The 23,232-nt window shown below is 38.8% G+C and overlaps 1 protein-coding gene across 18 annotated transcripts in view; it reads left to right on the top strand.

Annotated features, from left to right (window-relative positions):
• The first annotated feature begins 1,134 nt into the window (after positions 1–1,134).
• The window catches only part of LOC110663506 (actin-related protein 2/3 complex subunit 1B), a 37,032-nt gene continuing 14,934 nt past the window's right edge, over positions 1,135–23,232 (top strand). For 15 of the 18 annotated variants that reach the window (XR_009144918.1, XR_009144916.1, XR_009144917.1 and 12 more), the window contains exons 1-3: positions 1,135–1,240; positions 11,193–11,271; positions 11,609–11,694. Coding sequence is in view for 12 of the 18 variants with exons in the window: in XM_058138205.1 (XP_057994188.1) it covers positions 11,667–11,694 (28 nt within the window). In the remaining 6 variants the exon portion in view is untranslated. Of the gene's footprint in view, positions 1,241–11,192; positions 11,272–11,608; positions 11,695–12,403; positions 12,481–22,406; positions 22,488–23,232 lie in introns of those variants that run through there. The other 3 variants (XM_021822828.2, XM_058138203.1, XM_058138212.1) reach the window with 2 other exon arrangements.

Genomic DNA, 23,232 nt, shown 5'->3' with positions numbered 1-23,232 from the left:
GCTTTGTTGTATCCTGGAGGTATATTGCCATAACCTTGCAGCAATCTAGTGGGGGCAATTAATACCTTAAAGATAGTGATTCATCACGCCTCAAAGCCTACTCTACACCCACTGCCTCAACAACTGGCAGTGAAGTTGAGGATGATGAAGCATCAGTAAATGTGAGAGAGCGGGGTTTAATGGAGGGAAGGTTGAAAGAGAAGCGAGAGAGGGACCGGGGGAGAGAGGCATTTTATATTTTCAATTAAAAATAATAAAAAAAAGTAAAATTTAATCATATTTTAATAAAATTAATTATTTAATTTTATATTTTAAAAATATACTATTTAATATATATTTTACTTGATTTAAAGTGTTGTAAAATCTTATGTATGAAAATATATGTCAAAAAATCATTTAACTCTTTTATTTTATTAAAATTAATTAATTAATTTATATATTTTAAAAAATATTATTATCTTATTTTATTTTAATAAAATTAATTAATTATTTAATATATTTTAAAAATATAATATTTTAAAAAATATTCTCTTACATTATATTTCAAAAACTGAGATATAATTAACCGATATTATAAATTTACTCATGATAAATTCTATTAAAATTGTTCAATTTATATCAATCTAAGCATCTAACCAATCATCGACTTCTTATTCTACGAGTGTTGAAGTTGAATTGAATTTAAGTATTTTCATTTAATTATGTGTACATTATTTTTATATTTTTTGTCATTTAAAAATAATTTTTTCACATTATTACCATAATTACTTATAAAGAAATTGATTAATGTTTTTACGTATATAATTTATATTAAATTTTAGAAAAATACAAACAGAATGAGGAGACGTATGCAAAGAAAAAAAAAATTAAGAATAGAGAAATAAGAAAGAGAACCAAAATATTTTGAGTATAAAAATTAATAAGAGAATTAAAAAGTTAACAGAATTAAATTATATAATTAATTAATTTATTTTTTAAAATATAAAGATTTAATTAATTTTATTAAAATAAATAAATTAAATAATAATTTAATTAATATTAAAATACTTTACTTGATGGGCAGAGAATTATATAATTTAAATAGAGTCAAATATTTGAATTAAATAATATAATTTTTAAAATATGAGACCATTTATTAAATTATATTTTGACTCGCTGGAATGAAACGACAACAGATGAACAGAATGGAAACTCGATAGGTTGCTCTATTCTGCATTTGATAATCTGAAAATTGCTTAAGGTTCTATTCCTAAAAGTTAAGCTTCAGGTCCAAGTATAAATTTATGGGTGAAATGTGATCAACCAAGATAAGCCGGGAGCCCTTACCACACATATAATGAACTCATGCTATGCCTCTTCCCTCTCCATAGGTACTCTCTGGCTGTGCCCTTTTGTTCATTATACATGTGATAACGGGACCGTCGCACCTTAATGTCAAAACAAAGATATTTCTGATACACAGGATCCTCTTAACGAGGCAAGTGTAGAGCATACGTATCTCTGATTATAAGAGTATGATACACATTCAAAGGTTTTCGGAGAGAAGGAGAAGAGTTTAGAAAGCCATATAAGAGAACTTCAGAGGATATTATTAAAAGGGAACTAAGTCTGATTACAACTGAAGAGAGCAACTCCTTATATAGGCGAGGAGGCTCTTGACATTACAGGCAACCGGCTAGAAACTGGCTACCGACACTCTCAAAGCAACATAAATAAAGACAAACACACATTATTACATTATTGACAAACTTTTGCTTTTATCATGGAGTGGTGGACAGATTGAGGGTGTCAAAATCAGAGTCATCAGAGTCGATTCCAAAAAAGTCCTTTGGCCACTGTTGGTGAACAGGAGATGGTGGGTCCGCACTCTGAATGGCATCTCGTGACTCTGTGTCCATTGGATCCTGGGAATCTTGCCACATGGGATGGGTCCAGTCAATAGGCTCATCATTGAGGGAACGGATGGGACCGAGTGATGTACAACTCACATGGGGAGGCACTAGACAAAAATAACTATTGATTTCATAAAGGTACTCAGCTAGTTGTCTTCTCAAGGGTCCCATGGCATCTTTGTCAATAATTGATCCTTCGTAGGTCCTCCATTCGTATTCAGTATTCTGGGTCCAGAGGAGTCCATCGGGCCTTCTAGAGAAAGGCCTGTGAAAGATGAACAAGGTCCTGATGTTGGGCTGAGTAGCGATGGGCCTGTCTTCTATTCCATGGGTGTCTATGATGCGCCTCAGGCTGTAGCGCCATGCTGAAATGGGCTTGAACCGTTCTAGAAATCTGGACAGGAGAGTCCTGTTAGTATTGTTCATAACATACTGATACAGGGCCATGAGGGGGAATTCCAGTCCTGTGGAATAGAGTGTAACCATGCACCAGAGGAGCCATAGTTCTTCTAGGATGAGTTCTCACAAAGTTGGATCTCAAACAGTGAGGAAAGGGTTATCGTGATAAAAGCAGTGGAGGAGGGAGTAATCCTTAGGGTGTTTCTTGCACTCGTGTAGTGGAACAGATGATCCCTTGCGAACTTAGCCATTTTTGAGATAGGCTGGTTTGGTGAACATCCAGGGGGAAAACTGTCTGGAGTAGGAACCAGGAAATTGTGCATTGGAGCTGGAGTATGTGGAGAGGATGAGGATGATGCCATGAGGATCAAGGGGAGTGAAGAGGAAGCTTGGATTAGGTGAAGAATTTTTGGCCTGGATAGGAGGTCAGGAACCAAGTTGTGCTTCCCTTTAATATGCTGGACTGTGAATTTATACTTGGCGAACCAGTCCTTAAGCCTCAGTAATTGTGGTTCAGGAAGAGACTTGTTTTTGAAGTCTAGAACCTTTGGGAAGGATGAGCTGTCCATGACCACAGTGAAGTGGTGGCCAATCAGATGAAATTCGAATCTCTTGATCCCATTTTTGTGACCAATATCTCTTTATAGACTGAATGATAATGTTTTTGAGGTTCTGGGAACTCTCCACTAGCATGTCCGCAGATATGCTTTTCTCCTTGAATTTCTTCGATGAGGACTGCACCCCAGTGGGTGTCACTAGCATCAGTCTGAAGGATGCGGCATCCAATGCTGGGAATCTTTAGTGGTGGCGGGTTTAAGGCCACTTCTTTTAATTTCTTGACTGCACATGTCATTCTTCCCTCCATGGTGGGGATCCTTTTTAAGCATCTTTGATACCGCAAGTGTGGGCGGCCACATGCGGGATAAACTTCCGATGTAATTGATGATACCAAGGAATCATTGTATTTGTTTCTTTATCACAAGTCCTTATCGGGAAACTTCAGTAATTCTTCTGCAATGTGAGGTCCCGGTTGGTATTTTCCATCCTTGAATTTCATTCCAAGGAAGTCGATGTCAGTTTGGGCCAGTGAGCTCTTCTTTTCTGATAGCATAATTCCATAGAATCCACGATTGTTGGAATGTGGAGAGGAGTGTCCTATGGGCGTAACATCTTTGGAGAAGAGAAGGATATCGTCTATGTAGATAAGAGCACTGTAGTATGGGCTCAAATATCCTTGTCATGGCCTTTTGGAAAACTGATGGGGCCGTCTTAAGGCCGAATGGAAGGACTGTCCATTGATATTGGGCCGTAGGAATGCAGAAGGCAGTCTTGGGCCTATCAGAGGGGTTAATACCCAATTGCCAAAAACCAGCTTTGAGATCAAACTTTGAGAAGATATGGGCTTCATGCAGTTGAGTGAACAAGGCCTCAGGCTTTGGTAACGGGAATTTGTCATCTTGAAGGAAGTGGTTGAGGGGCTTGTAGTCAATGACAAGCCGTTTCTTTCCTCTTAATCGCTCAGATCTTTTTTCAACATAAAAGGCCTGGCAGGCCCACTGAGAAGAAGTGGGTTCTATGAGACCTTGCTGGAGGAGCTGTTTGCATTCTTCTTGGGCTAGAGCCAAGTCTGTAGGGTTCATCCCCGGGTGTGATGCCTTTGTCGGATTGATATCTTCATTAAGCTTGAACGGAAGACTGACAAAGAAATCCGAATTCTGCCACAGGGGGTGGCGATGATGAAAATGTGCATGGGAATCTGCGCAGGACCGCAAGAGCAGCTCCTTGTGTTCTTGGAACTCAGCTGAGGCATCAGCCAGAGAATATAACCTTGGGACAGAAGTAAATGGCTGAAAGCTCCTCTTATACTTCAATCCTGTAGGGAGGATCTTTAAATGCTTCGCCTGTTGATACAAGTCAAAGCCTATCAATAGATCCTTGTCAGGAAGATCCGACCCGATGACCCTAGTCCAAAGGATACAAGTGGGGAAGAACTGGCCCTTACCACACATATAATGAACTCATGCTATGCCTCTTCCCTCTCCATAGGTACTCTTTGGCTGTGCCCTTTTGTTCATTATACATGTGATAACGGGACCGTCGCACCTTAATGTCAAAACAAAGATATTTCTGATACACAGGATCCTCTTAACGAGGCAAGTGTAGAGCATACGTATCTCTGATTATAAGAGTATGATACACATTCAAAGGTTTTCGGAGAGAAGGAGAAGAGTTTAGAAAGCCATGGAAGAGAACTTCAGAGGATATTATTAAAAGGAAACTAAGTCTGATTACAACTGAAGAGAGCAACTCCTTATATAGGCGAGGAGGCTCTTGACATTACAGGCAACCGGCTAGAAACTGGCTACCGACACTCTCAAAGCAACATAAATAAAGACAAACACACATTATTACATTATTGACAAACTTTTGCTTTTATCATGGAGTGGTGGACAGATTGAGGGTGTCAAAATCAGAGTCATCAGAGTCGATTCCAAAAAAGTCCTTTGGCCACTGTTGGTGAACAGGAGATGGTGGGTCCGCACTCTGAATGGCATCTCGTGACTCTGTGTCCATTGGATCCTGGGAATCTTGCCACATGGGATGGGTCCAGTCAATAGGCTCATCATTGAGGGAACGGATGGGACCGAGTGATGTACAACTCACATGGGGAGGCACTAGACAAAAATAACTATTGATTTCACAAAGGTACTCAGCTAGTTGTCTTCTCAAGGGTCCCATGGCATCTTTGTCAATAATTGATCCTTCGTAGGTCCTCCATTCGTATTGATGATTCAGGTCCAGAGGAGTCCATCGGCCTTCTAGAAAGGCCTGTGAAAGATGAACAAGGTCCTGATGTTGGGCTGAGTAGCGATGGGCCTGTCTTCTATTCCATGGGTGTCTATGATGCGCCTCAGGCTGTAGCGCCATGCTGAAATGGGCTTGAACCATTCTAGAAATCTGGACAGGAGAGTCCTGTTAGTATTGTTCATAACATACTGATACAGGGCCATGAGGGGGAATTCCAGTCCTGTGGAATAGAGTGTAACCATGCACCAGAGGAGCCATAGTTCTTCTAGGATGAGTTCTCTGCCAGGTTGGATACTGAAACAGGTGAGGAAAGGGTTATCAGGGATAAAAACAGTGGAGGAGGGGAGTAATCCCCTTAGGGTGTTTCTTGCACTCAGGTAGTGGAACAGATGATCCCTTGCGAACTTAGCCATTTTTGAGATAGGCTGGTTTGGTGAACATCCAGGGGGAAAACTGTCTGGAGTAGGAACCAGGAAATTGTGCATTGGAGCTGGAGTATGTGGAGAGGATGAGGATGATGCCATGAGGATCAAGGGGAGTGAAGAGGAAGCTTGGATTAGGTGAAGAATTTTTGGCCTGGATAGGAGGTCAGGAACCAAGTTGTGCTTCCCTTTAATATGCTGGACTGTGAATTTATACTTGGCGAACCAGTCCTTAAGCCTCAGTAATTGTGGTTCAGGAAGAGACTTGTTTTTGAAGTCTAGAACCTTTGGGAAGGATGAGCTGTCCATGACCACAGTGAAGTGGTGGCCAATCAGATGAAATTCGAATCTCTTGATCCCATTTTTGACAGCCAATATCTCTTTATAGACTGAATGATAATGTTTTTGAGGTTCTGGGAACTCTCCACTAGCATGTCCGCAGATATGCTTTTCTCCTTGAATTTCTTCGATGAGGACTGCACCCCAGTGGGTGTCACTAGCATCAGTCTGAAGGATGCGGCATCCAATGCTGGGAATCTTTAGTGGTGGCGGGTTTAAGGCCACTTCTTTTAATTTCTTGACTGCACATGTCTGTTCTTCCCTCCATGGTGGGGGATCCTTTTTAAGCATCTTTGACAGCTGGCAAGTGTGGGCGGCCACATGCGGGATAAACTTCCTGATGTAATTGATGATACCAAGGAACTGTTGTATTTGTTTTACTGTCAAGTCCTTATCGAAACTTGATGAATTCTTCTGCAATGTGAGGTCCCGGTTGGTATTTTCCATCCTTGAATTTCATTCCAAGGAAGTCGATGTCAGTTTGGGCCAGTGAGCTCTTCTTTTCTGATAGCATAATTCCATAGGAATCCACCAGTTGTTGGAATGTGGAGAGGAGTGTCCTATGGGCCGTAACATCTTTGGAGAAGAGAAGGATATCGTCTATGTAGATAAGAGCACTGTGTAGTATGGGCTCAAATATCCTTGTCATGGCCTTTTGGAAAACTGATGGGGCCGTCTTAAGGCCGAATGGAAGGACTGTCCATTGATATTGGGCCGTAGGAATGCAGAAGGCAGTCTTGGGCCTATCAGAGGGGTTAATACCCAATTGCCAAAAACCAGCTTTGAGATCAAACTTTGAGAAGATATGGGCTTCGTGCAGTTGAGTGAACAAGGCCTCAGGCTTTGGTAACGGGAATTTGTCATCTTGAAGGAAGTGGTTGAGGGGCTTGTAGTCAATGACAAGCCGTTTCTTTCCTCTTAATCGCTCAGATCTTTTTTCAACATAAAAGGCCTGGCAGGCCCACTGAGAAGAAGTGGGTTCTATGAGACCTTGCTGGAGGAGCTGTTTGCATTCTTCTTGGGCTAGAGCCAAGTCTGTAGGGTTCATCCCCGGGTGTGATGCCTTTGTCGGATTGATATCTTCATTAAGCTTGAACGGAAGACTGACAAAGAAATCCGAATTCTGCCACAGGGGGTGGCGATGATGAAAATGTGCATGGGAATCTGCGCAGGACCGCAAGAGCAGCTCCTTGTGTTTTTGGAACTCAGCTGAGGCATCAGCCAGAGAATATAACCTTGGGACAGAAGTAAATGGCTGAAAGCTCCTCTTATACTTCAATCCTGTAGGGAGGATCTTTAAATGCTTCGCCTGTTGATACAAGTCAAAGCCTATCAATAGATCCTTGTCAGGAAGATCCGACCCGATGACCCTAGTCCAAAGGATACAAGTGGGGAAGAACTGGATTCCAATTGGGTGCTTAGTGATAAGGCTAGTTTTGAAAACATTTCCATCTGCAGCCTTAAAGTATTCTTCATGAGGGACCCAGTATTCTGAGGGTAAGATGGCTGGGTTCATCATGCTTTTGTGAGCCCCGGTATCCAGGAAGCCAATGACACTAATGGGCCGTTCATACTTACTGGGAAGAATATGGATCGGGACTAAAGGAATTGGAATAGTGTCTGGGCCATAGGTGGATTGGGAGGATTGGATATGTTGGGCGGGTAAGGCGGGTAATGGGCTTGATTGTCCGAATCGATTCTTCTGAAGTGAATGAGTAATCTTCTTCTGATCCAGTGTCTACTCCAAGGGCAAAGACTGTATCCTCATCGGGCTCATCCTGTTCAGAGAACAGGGATTCAACATCATCATGTTCCAGGGAGATGTGAGAAGCCTGCTGTATGTGTTGTAACAGCTTAACTGCCTTATTAGGGTTTTTTGGGCAGTTCTTGGCATAATGACCTCGATTGCCACAGATATAACACCTTTCAGACTTCTTTGCGCCCGTTCTTTTCTTTCGGAAGTATCTGACTGACCTTCTTCCTTTCTTTTGCTTGAAAGGGGGTTTGAACCCAGAGGGATGCTTCTTGTAATGTGCTTTCTTCTTTGTCTTGCATTCACAATTCTTTTCCTTGCATTTAATGGCAAGGTGAGACTTCTGGCATACATTCTTCAAAGCTTTGCTGTTGTCAATGATATCTTTGAACAGCTTCTGTTGTTCGCACATTTTATCCAGACAAGCCAGAGTCATTTGATGGATTTCTCCTATGGTGATGGCATTCATCGCTCTTCTGGTAGCAGCAATACTTCTATGGAGTTCTGGTTGCAATGCTTCTGGCAGGGAGGCAATATAGGTATGCCGGAGGTTGACATCATTGTAACCATTAAGCAGATAATAACGTTGAGTCATGCGCTGGTAGTGTTTCTCAATGTCTGATCTTTTCAAAGAACAGCAGCGCATATCAAAGAACTCTTGTCTTAACTGCTTGCTGTATAAGGATGCATCTCCCAGAAATTCAGCAAAGAGAGCGTTGATTGCTTGTAAGGGAGTCAGGTGGCAAAATTGAGCTTTCTGATATTCTCCAATGGAGGAAAACCAGTCTTGTAATGTGCCAACAGTTCGAGAGATGAATTCTCTGAGTATAGCATGGGAGTCAGCACCTTCCCGGAGCATTTGGACATCAAGCCAAGCTTTAAATTCTGCAAGACGGTCTCTCCATCTTGATGGGGGAACATCATCCAAGGTGAACCATGGGCCTGAACTGGGCCTGGCCTGTTGTGGAGCGCCTGGTAGCCCAAAGTCTAGAATTGGTTCATCATCAGGAATTTCAACATGGGGGTCTTGAGGAGGTCCTGTAGTGCCACTAGTAGAATCTGTAGTTGGTGAAGGACCTGTTTGGGAGGCTGTTGGCTGAGGATCAGCCATGAGCAGTGTTGTGATATCCATTCGTCCGTCCTCACTATCATCAGACGAGTCTTCAGAAGAATCTTCTTCTGGTTCTGGCTCAGAGGGTATAGACACCATATGCTGTGGAGGAGGATCATGATACATTTTGTCCTTCCCTTTATCAATCTTCCTTTTTGAAGGATGGGATTCTTCTGAGGAAGATGGACTCTTTTGCTCATACCTGGCAGGTGTTGGAGTAGGTTTGAACAAAGGAGATGGATGATATGTTGGAGGTGGTTCATATGAATAGTTAAAAGGTCCAAAAGGGGAGTAAGCAGGTTCAGGTGTAGGAAGGAAAGGGTTAGAAGTTGTTTGGGCAGAGAAAGGGCTGAATGGGCTGAAAGAGACTGGAGCTTCTGTGGGCTTGTGCAAGTCTGCTTCAACTTGGGCTAATTGTTTCTTCAGCCTTCTTATTTCCTGTTCCTTTTGATTGAATTCTACACCAAATCTCCGTTGCTGGATCAAAGCCTTCAGATCTCTATCAAGCTGGGTAATTCTGCTTTGGAGATCCTTATACATGTTTTGGGCAAAAGCAGTGAAGGAGTCAATCTTTTGATCAACATGCTGAGTCCTGGTGAGGACCTGGTCAATCTTGGAATCAATACGCTGTAGCGTCTTGTTCTGGACAGCAGCATTCTTGGTTTGCCAGTTTAAAACTTCTTCAGCTTGAGTGATCGGGGTTGTCTGACCTTCACTATCAACCTTAGTTGAGTGAATGAAAGGTCTGGTGGAGATCTTGGTTTGCTGGTCGGTCTGTTGTGCTAATGGAGGAAAATCTGCTTCATAGGAGGCAGGTGAAAACATCATACAAGGTTGTACTAGGGGAAGTGCAGGAGGAGGAGAAGAAACTGGTTTAAGAGGGGGTAGTTTCTTTCCTTCCTTTCTGATGATCTCAAGGGCAAGCTCATAGATAGGAAGAGGCTTCTTCTGTTTGGTTTCCTCATGGATACCAATCCATGGGCTACTATCTGGATAGTCTCTGCTGAGAACTTGTTGTGGCTTGCAAGAGGCTCTTCTTGTTTGTTTGGTGAGCTTCCTCCAATTTTTATCAGACAGGGGATGGTCATATTCATTTTCCCAGTAATTGTCTTGACAATCACAATCTTCATCGCATGCTCCAGAACCTGGGAGATCCCAGGGGCAGTGACCATCTATTTTCTGAGGATAGATGTAATGATCGTCTGGTGTTACTGCTCCAATGGGATAGTAGTCTTGCTCCTTTTCTAATGGCTGGACCATCATGGTCTGGAATACAGGCAAAGAGCCTGTAGAATGCCGAGGAGGTTGAAACGTGGTCTGCACCGTTCCATCAGGGTTTCTTCTGAAAGAAGACTCAGTAATCTGGATTGGCTGAGAGGTTGAATGAAGCCTTTCATAATTGGTTAACCAATCCTTTGGAATGAGCTGTTCAAGCTCATTTCTAGGCAATTGCCTAGGTATCTGAACAATTGTTGGGGTGGTTTCAGTATCAGCCAATACAAGCAGAGCATCATTGGAGACAGATGGCTGTGAAAGATCTGACATGATCTTGCAATGTAGATAATTTGATGGTGTAAGGTGGCCATCATCGAAGAGGTCACTGGCGAGCCACGATGAGTTGAACCTGAACTTTAAGGGCAGTGCTAAGATGTGGATCTCTTAGCGAGAGATTATAGTTTGGGAAGAATGTCAACACCACGCTCCCAGCATGCAAAGTGGTGAGGTAGGTTCCTATAACCGCATGTTCATACTGCAGGAACCGTGTATCAAGGAGAGACACTCTAGCTGTAACTGGAAGACCTCGTCTCCCATGTAGACTGAGGATAAGTCGTACAGCTCCAAAGTGAAGATGAGAAAACCCTTCTTGTCTCCATCTGGGGATGAGCTGCGGAGGGATTTCTAACGTCACATATTGTTCAGCAGATGAACTCTGGAGAGAGCATTGGTCCATTCTGGAGGCCTGAACATATTCTTTTGACAAAGATCTTCGGGATGAAATGAGAGATCTGATAGATCTGGTTAAAGATCCAGATCGTCTATAGATGTTGTATGGACTGAGAAGAGGAAGGAGGGATTCTCCAACCTGAGCATCTTCAGGTAAAGTGGATATTTCTATGAGATTATCAATTCTGGAGGATAGTGTTCGCCGAAGTGGTGAAGAAAAAGAAAGAGAAGAAGTAAGGTTAACAATCTCCGAGGGAGAAGGGGTCTGAAGATGAGTTTCAGAGACAGGGTTAGGTGTTTGACAAGCCATATTTGGTACGTGGCGTTGTGGCCAGAGATCGCTCTACCTTCTAAGAAGGAGTTAAGCAGTTACTGGTTTCCAGCCGATATACCAAGGTAAGAGAAGATGGCAGAAAACAGTGATACAGAAATTAAGAGAAATACAAGAGTTTGAAGATTTCTCCCCTACTTACCAATGAAGTATGTATAATACAAACATAACCAGGCTCTGATACCAAGATAAGGTAATCGAGCGCAAAAGTACAAGAAATGGCGGCTGTCGCGGTTCACTAACTTGCCACGCTTGGAGTCCCGATCACTCTAGTAATTAACTTTCTTCTTCCTTTAGTGTTCTATAAGTAATTTCTTTGTTTTTGGTTTGGTTTCTTGGAAAATTTAGGAAAACGCTGATTTTGGACCTCTTTTATGCGTTGTTCGAATAAGGATGTTATTCATTCTGTCTCATTGGTTACCTTTTTAGGGGTCCATTTGGATAGGTTTGCATTTGAAAGAAATGAAGTTGAATTTGGATTTGTATTTCAAAATGTCATTTAAATACTCATTCTTTTTAAATTCTCATTTATCGAAAATGACTCCTTATATTGATAAAAATGATTTGCTTGAGTAGTGATATATGTGTATATCTCCATTGAATTTGCAGTGATAGTTCTTTGTCCCAATGATATTGAAGTTCACATTTATAAATCCTCCCAAGACAAATGGGAGAGGGTACATGTCCTTCAAAAGGTACCTTTCTCATTTTTTTATTTTATGTGCACATACACTTCATTGGCAGTTTTTCCATTATGAAATTACCATTTGTATTGCGATGCATGGTTTGAATTGTCATACAAACTCTTTAGCTGTAGGTATACTTATTTAGAACATCATATTAGGAACAAAAGGAGTTTTCACTTGATGTCTCAATTACTTTGAGGGTGAGCCTTGGTGCAAAGTTAAGGTTTTGACTTGGAGGTCATGGATTCAAATCTCATTGCAATGCAAGGGGAAGGCTGCATATATCTAATATCCCTCAAACTCAAAGTGTGCAAAGCCTCATGCATTGTTCATCGGAAAACCCTTCTGTGTCCCTTATTTTCAGTTTCCTGTTTCAGTTTTTCTATCTTTTCATGCCTGGATAATCAGAATATTACCATGTGCTCTATGATTCTTTTTATTGCAACTTAAGATTCAGTCAGTTGTGGCTTTCTTGTCTATCTATATCTGTTTATTATTTATTTGGATAAATATTTTGCTTCAACATTGTGTTAACTTTTCCTGACTGTCATGTAACTATTCTTCTTTGCTGCCAAGTTTTAACACTTCTGTACTTTTGTGGTGTGTGACTGATTCAGATTTGGCTGTTCTTCTTCCCTTATATAACTGTGGATGGGCGTGTGTTATCTATCTTAGCTACATTTATCTACTAAATTTTTGCCATTCATTTTTGTCTCAGCATGATCAAATTGTCTCTGGGATAGATTGGAGTGCAAGATCAAACAGAATTGTTACTACATCTCATGATTGAAATTCGTGAGTGCCTACTTGTTTGATCTATAGTCAATTTTTTTTTCTTTAGCAAATAATTGGAGAAATAAAATTTTAGCATTAATTTTTTCCTCTCTTTCCCTCTTTCTCACTTGTGCACATGTGCACTGACATGAGACTACTATTTCTCATCATGTTTCTTTTCTCTTTGTTGTCTTCTTATTGACTGGATATGTATTTTCTTTCAAGATATGTGTGGAACCAAGAAGGGCCAGAATGGGTACCAATCCTTGTTATCCTGTAACACCCTAGGCAAATCCCACATCGGCAAAACACGGGAGAGATGCTGGATTTATAAGTTGGTGGTTCGTAACCCCTAGTGACGCGTTTTAAAACCGTGAGGGCTTCGGCCCAGAGCGGACAATATCACTAGTGGGTCGGGCCATTACATTTGTGGTATCAGAATTTTGAACCGTGACCGGCGCATAATTTAAGTATTCTTAAATCATGCAAGCCTTATCAGAGTATCTTGCATGAATATATTGTCACTTACTAATCTCAAAAATAGACAAAATCCAAATAAACAAAATGCTGAATAAACATTATAAATATCCCATAGATAAACTGCAGAGTCTCTATAGATTTCAAATAAAAACTTAAACTGTTCAATAAACTAAACTAATTATTGGCCCGAGAAAACATGAATTCGGGCATACCATGAGAACAAATCAAAGTTGTCCCTCTCCAGAAAATGGACTGAATATTTGGATCAGCTGCAGAATTCTACTGATCCAAAGCAGGATATGACGAAGCGTGGTTTGAGTTAGATGCTCAGTAAATGATAATTAGTTTAGTTTATTGAACAGTTTAAGTTTTTATTTGAAATCTATAGAGACTCTGCAGTTTACCTATGGGATATTTATAATGTTTATTCAGCATTTTGTTTATTTGGATTTTGTCTATTTTTGAGATTAGTAAGTGACAATATATTCATGCAAGATACTCTGATAAGGCTTGCATGATTTAAGAATACTTAAATTATGCTCTGATACCAACTTTGTCACGACCCAAAATTCTGAACCGTGACCGGCACATAATTTAAGTATTCTTAAATCATGCAAGCCTTATCAAAATATCTTGAATGAATATATTGTCACTTACTAATCCCAAAAAAATAGACAAAATCCAAATAAACAAAATGCTGAATAAACATCATAAATATCCCATAGGTAAACTGCGGAGTCTCTACAGATTTCAATAAAAACTTAAGCTGTTCGATAAACTAAACTAATTATTAGCCCGAGAAAACATGAATTCGGGCATACCATGAGAACAAATCAAAGTTGTCCCTCTCCAGAAAATGGACCGAATATTTGGATCATTTGCGAATTCTCACGATCTGAAACAAATAACAGACAGAGAAAACGTGGTTTGAGCTAGATGCTCAGTGAATGATAATTATAGCACACAACGGAATAGGAACAGGCAGACGCTTGATTAATTTCACAATAAATTTTCTATTCGATAAATTCATGCTCATGCTGTCAAAATCATTAATAAAATAACTTCATAAAACATATATATAAAAGAAATTCATTCAATAAAAATTTTATGATACAGTGCACCAGGGTGATGATACCCCACATCACCAAAGGCAAATGATGATCCCAACAGCCACCAAAATCCATAACGCATGCACGAAGTATGTCCTCTAATGTCTATATGGTCCTTTCTGACTGTCCATCTGTCTGAGGGTGAAAAACAGTACTAAAGTCTGCTCGTGTTCTTAAAGCTTCTTGGAATTTCTTCCAAAATCGAGAAGCAAACTGAGTACCACGATCAAAGACAATGGAAACTGAAACTCCATGAAGACTAACAATCTTGTTTATATACAACTGTGCAAGTTTAACAAAGTCATATGTAGTCTTCACAAGAAGGAAATGAGCAAATTTTGTCAATCTGTCCACTATCACCCAGATTGCATTGTAACCACCTCATGTACTAGGTAAACTCATAACAAAGTCCATGGCAATATGCTCCCATTTTCACTCGGGAATAGGCAATGGCTGAAGTAACCCAGATGGTCTCTGATGTTCTGCCTTAACCTGCTGACAAGTCAAACATTTAGCAACAAAGTCTGCAATATCCCTCTTCATGCCACCCCACTAATAATGCTCCCTTAAATCACGGTACATCTTAGTTGAACATGGGTGTACTGTGTAAGCAGAATGGTATGCCTCCTCCATGATTTCTCTTCTCAACTCATCAACATTGGGGACACAAAGTCTAGTGCCATAAATAAGAACTCCATCATCATTCAACATGAACCCTTAAGCTTGGCCTTGATGAATACTATCTATAATCACACACAGCTGAGAATCCCTCTTCTGAGCAACCTTAATTCAATCAATCAAGATAGGCCTAACTCGAAACTCTGCTAAGAATGATCCAGCTATGATTTTAAACTCTACTCCCTGATCTAGCAACCCATGTAATTCACCAATCAGAGGCCTTATCTTGGTAGATATATGGGCTAAACTACCAGAAGACATCCTGCTTAGAGCATCAACCACTACATTAGCTTTTCCAGGATGATACTGTATGGTGCAATCATAATCCTTCAGCAATTCTACCCATCTCCTTTGCCTAAGATTAAGATCACGTTGATCAAATATGTATTTGAGACTTTTGTGGTCAGTGAAGATTTCACAAGTCTCACCATACAGATAGTGCCTCCAGATTTTCAAAGCAAAAATTACTGCAGCCATTTCCAAATCATGAGTTGGACAATTCTGCTCGTGCCTTTTCAACTGACGAGAAGCATATGCAATAACCGGTCCATGTTACATCAAAACACATCCTAAACCAATCCTAGAAGCATCACAATATACTACATAACCTCTTGATCCAGATGGAAAGGCTAACACTGGTGCTGTAGTTAAACGAGTCTTAAGCTCCTGAAAACTTTTTTTCACAAGCCTCAGACCACTGAAATTTCACATTCTTCTGTGTCAACTTAGTTAAAGGTCTTTGTCTGAGAGAAGTCTTAAACAAACCGTTTATAATACCCTGCTAAACCCAAGAAACTACGAATCTCTGACACAGTTGTGGGTCTATGCCAATGAAGCACTGCCTCAACTTTCTTCTTATCAACGCACCCCATCCTTAGATACTGTATGGCCTAGGCAAGCCACACTGTCTAACCAAAACTCACATTTTGAGAACTTGGCATATAGCTTGTGTTCTCGTAAGGTCTGAATGACAATTCTCAAATGCTGTTTATGCTCCTCTTTACTCTTTGAGTACACTAGAATGTCATCGATGAACACTATAACAAATTGATCTAAGAAAAGCTTGAAAACTCTATTCATGAGATCCATAAAAGCGGTCGGAGCATTAGTAAGACCAAAAGACATTACAAGAAATTCATAGTGTCCATACCTAGTCCTAAAGGCTGTCTTGAGTATGTCTTCTTTCTTGACCCTCAATTGATGATACCCAGATCGAAGATTAATCTTGGAAAAATACTTTGCACCTTGAAGTTGGTCAAACAGGTCATCTATGCGTGAAAGAAGATACTTATTACGCACAGTTACCTTATTCAATTGCCTATAATCAATGCACATTCTCAAAAACCCATCATTCTTCCGTACAAATAACACAGGAGCACCACATGTAGAAACACTAGGGCGAATAAACCCCTTATCTAGTAGGTCCTGTAGTTGCTCCTTCAACTCCTTAAGTTTGGCGGGTGCCATACGATAAGGTGGCATAGATATGGACTCAGTTCCAGGAACTAAGTCTATATCAAACTCTACCTCTCGCTCCGGGGGTAAACCTAATAAATCTTCTGGAAACACATCAGGAAACTCCTTAACCACTGCAACATTCTCTAAACCTGTACCTTCTACTTGAACATCTCTAACATAAGCTAGATACCCTTTACACCTCTTTCACAATAATCGTCTAGCACTCACTACAGAGATAAGATTACTAGAGGCTATACTGCGATCTCCCTGAAATTGAAATTCTGCCTCCCCAGGAATTTTAAGGAGTACAACTTTATTATGATAATCCAATGAAACGTGATAAGTGGCTAAACAATCCATGCCTAAAATCACATTAAACTCAAACATATCCAAAGAAACAAGATCTACAACTAATTCCCTATCTCCAATGTGAACTATACATCCCCTATACACCATATCAATGTCTATTGCGTTCCGCATAGGTGTTGATACAGATGAAGGATACTCTAACAAAGTAGGTGGTGTACTAAATATCATGGAAAAGTATGGAGAAACAAAAGAATGGTTGTGCCCCAGTCTTAGCCATAGGCATCTGTTAAGATGTCTGATTAATAGTTTGAAGTGGTACCTCCCTTGTTGGATCAAGGTTTGCACCATTAAGACCCTTAGCCCTAACTCTCCTCTTACGTTTAACAGACTCAGGCACCTATTCATTTTAATAAACAAGCATTAAATTTGAAAATGTGAGCCAAATTAAGACAGGCGAAAAAGTACGAAGGACGCAGATATCTGAAGCAATGATAAACTGAAAAGACGTTAAGGATCCTATGCTCCGCAAGTTTACTAGACCTCAACCGAGCTCTGATACCAACTTTGTCACGACCCAAAATTTTGAACCGTGACCGGCGCATAATTTAAGTATTCTTAAATCATGCAAGCCTTATCAGAGTATCTTGCATGAATATATTATCACTTACTAATCTCAAAAATAGACAAAATCCAAATAAACAAAATGCTGAATAAACATTATAAATATCCCATAGGTAAACTGCGGAGTCTCTATAGATTTCAAATAAAAACTTAAACTGTTCAATAAACTAAACTAATTATTGGCCCGAGAAAACATGAATTCGGGCATACCATGAGAACAAATCAAAGTTGTCCCTCTCCAGAAAATGGACTGAATATTTGGATCAATTGCGAATTCTCTTGATGCAAAGCGGATAATGCAGACGGAAAGCGTGGTTTGAGCTAGATGCTTAGTGAATGATAATTATAGCACACAACGGAATAAGCAGTGCGGGCGCTTGATTAATTTCACAATAAATTTTCTATTCAATAAAATCATGCTCATGCTGTCAAAATCATTAATAAAATAACTTCATAAAATATATATATAAAAGAAATTCATTCAATAAAAATTTTATGGTACAGTGCACCAGGGTGATGATACCCACATCACCAAAGGCCAGATGGTAAGCGCGCTACCAGATATCAGATACCTTCCTCCCCCTTCACAGATATCAATGCATATGATACTAATGCAAACAATAAACTGTAATGATGCATGACTCGACAATGCAACCTAATACCGTGATAGTCCACACGGCGGGGCCAGATAACAGAAACAGATACTGGGCACAGGTAACAATTCAAAATAGAAAATCAATTTGTACAAATCAATCAAAATCAATAAAAAATTTCAGATAGCAAATAATAACTGATAGTACAATTCCAATAGTGTATTTCAATAGTTTCAGAGAGTCAATAAAATCAAATCAATCTCAAATCAACTCAACTCAACTCAACTCAACTAAGCCTTTATCCCAAAAATTTGGGGTCGGCTATATGGATTCGCTTTTTCCACTCTGAACGATTTTGGGTTAAATCATCAGAAATGTGTAATGCTTCTAAGTCATGCTGTACTACTCTCCTCCAAGTCAATTTAGGTCTACCCCTTTTTTTCTTTCTATCCTCTAGCCTAATGTGCTCTACTTGTCTAACTGGAGCCTCCGTATGTCTACGCTTTACATGACCAAACCACCTCAATCTCCCTTTTCTCAACTTATCTTCAATTGGCACCACTCCTACCTTTTCTCTAATACTTTCATTACGGACTTTATCTAGTCTAGTATGGCCACTCATCCACCTTAACATTCTCATCTCTGCAACTCTTATCTTAGATGCATACGACTCTTTCAGTGCCCAACACTCACTACCATATAGCATAACAGGTCGTATGGTCATGCGGTAAAATTTTCCTTTTAATTTATTGGGAATCTTACGATCACATAAAACTCCCGTGGCACGTCTCCACTTCAACCATCCGGCTTTAATCCTATGACTAACATCCTCCTCACATCCCCCATCTACTTGAAGGACTGAGCCTAGATATTTAAAGTGAATACTTTGGGACAGTGCCACTCCATTCAAACTAACTCCTTCCCTATCACCAGTTTGGCCTTCACTGAACTTGCAATGCATGTATTCTGTCTTCGTTCTACTTAACTTAAAACCCTTTGACTCTAGAGTACTTCTCCAAAGTTCTAGCTTCCTATTGACTCCTTCTCGTGTCTCATCTATCAGAACAATATCATCCGCAAACATCATGCACCAAGGAATACTCTCTTGTATATGTTTCAGTTCATCTAAAACTAATGTAAAAGGTAAGGGCTTATGGGTGATCCTTGGTGTAATCCAATTGAGATCGGAAAATCTCTTGTGTCCCCTCCCACTGTGCGCACAATAGTAGTTGCTCCTTCATACATATCTTTCAATACTTGTATATACCTAATAGATACCCTCTTTTGTTCTAACGTATTCCATAAGACCTCTCTTGGAACACTATCATAAGCCTTCTCCAAATCAATAAAAACCATGTGTAGATCTTTCTTCCCATCTCTATATTTCTCCATCAAGCTTCTAATAAGAAAGATCGCTTCCATAGTTGAACGACCAGGCATGAAACCAAATTGATTGAGAGAGATAGAAGTATCATGACGTAGTCGATGCTCCACAACTCTCTCCCACAACTTCATAGTATGGCTCATGAGTTTAATTCCCCTATAGTTTGAGCAACTCTGTATGTCTCCCTTATTTTTAAAAATAGGTACTAAAATACTCTTCCTCCATTCATCAGGCATTTTCTTTGAGTTTAGAATCTTATTAAATAATTTAGTTAACCATGTCACTCCCATATCTCCCAAATACTTCCACACTTCAATTGGTATTTCATCGGGTCCACAGGCTTTACCTACTTTCATTCTCTTAAGTGCTTCCTTTACTTCTAAAGATCTAATCCTTCTAGTATAATTTACATTCTTTTCTATTGTTCTATAATCTATATTCACGCTATTTCCATTTTGACTATTATTAAAGAGATCATTAAAATAATTTCTCCATCTTTCTTTAATGTCCTCATCTTTCACCAACACTTTTCCTTCTTTATCCTTAATGCACCTAACTTGATTGAGATCTTGACATTTCCTTTCTCTACTCCTTGCTAATCTATAAATATCTTTCTCCCCTTCTTTAGTTCCAAGTTTCTCATATAACTTTTCAAAGGCACTGCTCTTGCTTGGCTAATCGCCTTTTGCCTCTGTATTTGCTATCTTGTATTGTTCATATGCCTCATTATTATCACATTTAGGTAATTTCTTATACCATTCCCTTTTTCTCTTCACTGCCTTTTGTACTTCCTCATTCCACCACCATCTCTCTTTTGAGGGTGGTCCATGTCCTTTAGACTCCCCAAGTACTTTTCTAGCTACTTCTCTAATCTTTGATGCCATCTGTATCCACATATCATTGGCCTCCATATCTAGCTTCCATACTTCGGACTCAAGAAGCTCATTTTTAAACTTCACTTGCTTTACTCCTTTGAACTCCCACCACTTTGTTCGAGCTACACTATTTCTTCTGACCTTACTTGAATTGTTCCTAAACTTGACATCCAAGACCACCAACCTATGTTGACTTGTTAAAGCCTCTCCTGGAATGACCTTGCAATCCTTGCATAGAGCTCTATTTGTCTTCCTGGTTAAGAGGAAGTCGATTTGGCTTCTATGTTGCCCACTTTTGAAAGTCACTAAATGTGACTCTCTTTTTATAAAGTAGGTATTTGCTAGTATTAGGTCGTATGCCATAGCAAAATCCAGGATGCTTTTTCCCTCCTCATTTCGACTGCCAAAATCAAAACCTCCATGAACATTCTCATAACCTTGCCTATCACTTCCTACATGTCCATTCAAATCTCCACCAATGAAAACATTCTCTTCATTCGGTATGCTTTGCATTAAATCATCCATATCTTCCCAAAACCTTTGTTTACTCTCACTGTCTAGTCCTATTTGTGGGGCATAAGCACTAACTATATTTATTGTTTCTCCGTCTAGTACTAGCTTTACTAGTATAATTCTATCTCCTACTCTTTTCATGACTACTCTGCGTCTTTCAATGTCCTGTCTATGATTATACCCACTCAGTTCTTATTTCTCTCCTTTCCAGTAAACTATAGTTAGTACCCTGAATTACCCACTTTCTTACTTTTCTCTCCTACCCATTTAGTCTCCTGAATGCAAGCAATATTCACCCTTCTCCTTTCCAAGGTATCCACAAGCTCCATTAATTTTCCTGTAAGTGATCCAACATTCCAAGTACCAACCCTGATCCTCCTCCTATCCTGCTCCTTCCTAATTGGTCTCCTTCTATGATATCTTCTATTATTTTCTATGTCTATCTTGTATTCTGTTCCACTATTTGTTCTATTATCTGTCTTATGGACTAACTTCTTTACCCACACCCGTCCATGATGTGGGAACCCTTGCTCATTTAACACCACACCCGGGCGCCGGCATGGCGCGTCGCTTTCGGTGAACGCCCTACACCCTTGCATATTTATCACTACACCCGGGCTCCGATGTAGCGCGTCGTTAGTAGAGGACGCCCCAACGTTTATATCATTTGAATCTATATCATAGGGTGTGATGAAATTTTTACGCTGGTTGTCACCTACGGCAACCCTCCTCCTTTATCCGGGCTTGGGACCGGCTAAGCGCAAACTACTTAGGCGGAGTTCAAATCAATCTCAAATCAATTCAATAAAATCAAATCAATCTCAAATCAATTCAGTAACACATCGGTAAATTTTATAGTCAAATATCAATCAATATAAATACATTAAGGGCCTGTTTCCGGAATCCTAATGGGTCTAATGCAGAGATAGTTGGCAAAATCAATTATTTAATCAAAATGGAGATAAAATTCAATGATAAAATAAAACTCTAGAAAATCACATATAAAATCATTGTTAAAATATTGATTTAAAATTTCATTTAATAACAAACTTAATGCTAAGAAATTTTAAAAAGGACAAAAACGGTGCCATGTACTATAATTACCACTCACTTGGAACCTCCAAAATAATAGCTAGATTCAATAAAAGAAAGATAATTTCAGCTGACAGAATGAATATTTGAATCTCCTACATACCCAAAATATAAAAAAAAATTAAATAATAATAAAATAAAATAATTTTAATATATATATATATATATATATATATATATATATATATATATATATATATAAACCTTGGACGGACGTGGACGAACATACAAAGGTTTATATATGTATATAATATAAATTGAAGGTTACTTATCTCACAGTAATCATGATCAACTCAATTCAATACCAATGGTCAAAGAAAAAAAAATAAATTTCTAGAGTAGTTGTAACAAATCAAGGAAAGAAAATAAAATCAAATTCACCCATTATTGAATAAAGAATGATAATTTTTATTTTGAAAACATCAAAGGTGATGAATTGAGAAATAAAAATTTAAGAATTATCTGTGCACATCAGATTATTTTATATATATATACGTATAACAATAAATAAAAGATTATGAAAATACATGTTGAGAGTATTTGGTAGGAAAAGGAGGTGACAAACAGGTTTTGAGAGCAAAGTTTAGCAGAAGAGATTATTAGGGTATATATATATTTCAAGAGTTCTATTAGGTGTAGAATGGGATAAGAGTTATTATTGAACTGGGTTGTTCAGATTGCAGATATATATTTAATTTCAAAAATAATATATATATCTAAAAATAAATAAGCAGACCATCTAATAATATATATATATTTTTATAAATATATTAAATTATTGTTAGCTAATTAAAATAAAATAATAATAAATAATAAATGTATATGGGTTTTCACATATCCTCAGGCTTAACCGTGCTGCACTTTGTGTGCAGTGGAGTCCAAGAGATACTGAAACACAATATTTTTCTGATATAAGGTTTTAATTTTTCTTTGCCTGAATGGTTTTACACATGATTGTGACCAATGCTTCTACATGTAACTAGTTAATAACATTTCTTGAAGCATTGTGTCCTCTTGTTGATATTTGATGTTGCTCAATTGCTTTAGACACAAAGCCAAATTTATTAGAGCTGGTCGCCTAAATTGTGAATTTATTTGAAGGTAAAAGTTTGATAGAATTTGTATTTGTGCTTAATAAGGTCAATTATTTAGATAATTGATATGGTCTAAAATTTATGTAGGCTTTATTACTAAGTACTTTCTAGTCTTACACGCATGCTTATTTTGATAAACTATTTGCAGCGTATTTTTGCAATTTTCTGGCTTGCTGGGAAGGTGGATTAGTTGTGCTTTGATTAATTTGAGATTATTATATGAGGATGGTGGATTAGTTGTGTGTTTGTGACTTTGTGTGTATTTCTACACATGCATAGATGTTAGAGTCTCTAACCCTGAAATTTAACTAGCAGGTGCAGTTTTATGGCTGTATAAGGCCATATCAACCCTTTTTATTTAACTAATACATGATTACTTATCAAAACACAAAATATGCGCACATATCCCATACAAATATTATACATTTCTAAACACATAAAAAATAGACTTTAAATAGTTATAATATTGGTAAAACCTAGAGATATATGTGCACCATATGGCCAAAAAAAAAAAAAATCTAAAATGAAAATGGTAAGTTTACCTATTCTCACTTGTTTTATTTTCTA

The sequence above is a fragment of the Hevea brasiliensis genome, chromosome 16, assembly GCF_030052815.1.
Source record: "Hevea brasiliensis isolate MT/VB/25A 57/8 chromosome 16, ASM3005281v1, whole genome shotgun sequence".
Taxonomy (NCBI): Eukaryota; Viridiplantae; Streptophyta; class Magnoliopsida; order Malpighiales; family Euphorbiaceae; genus Hevea; species Hevea brasiliensis.
The sequence above is the reverse complement of the archived record's forward strand: the minus strand, read 5'-3'. Positions and strand labels throughout refer to the sequence as shown.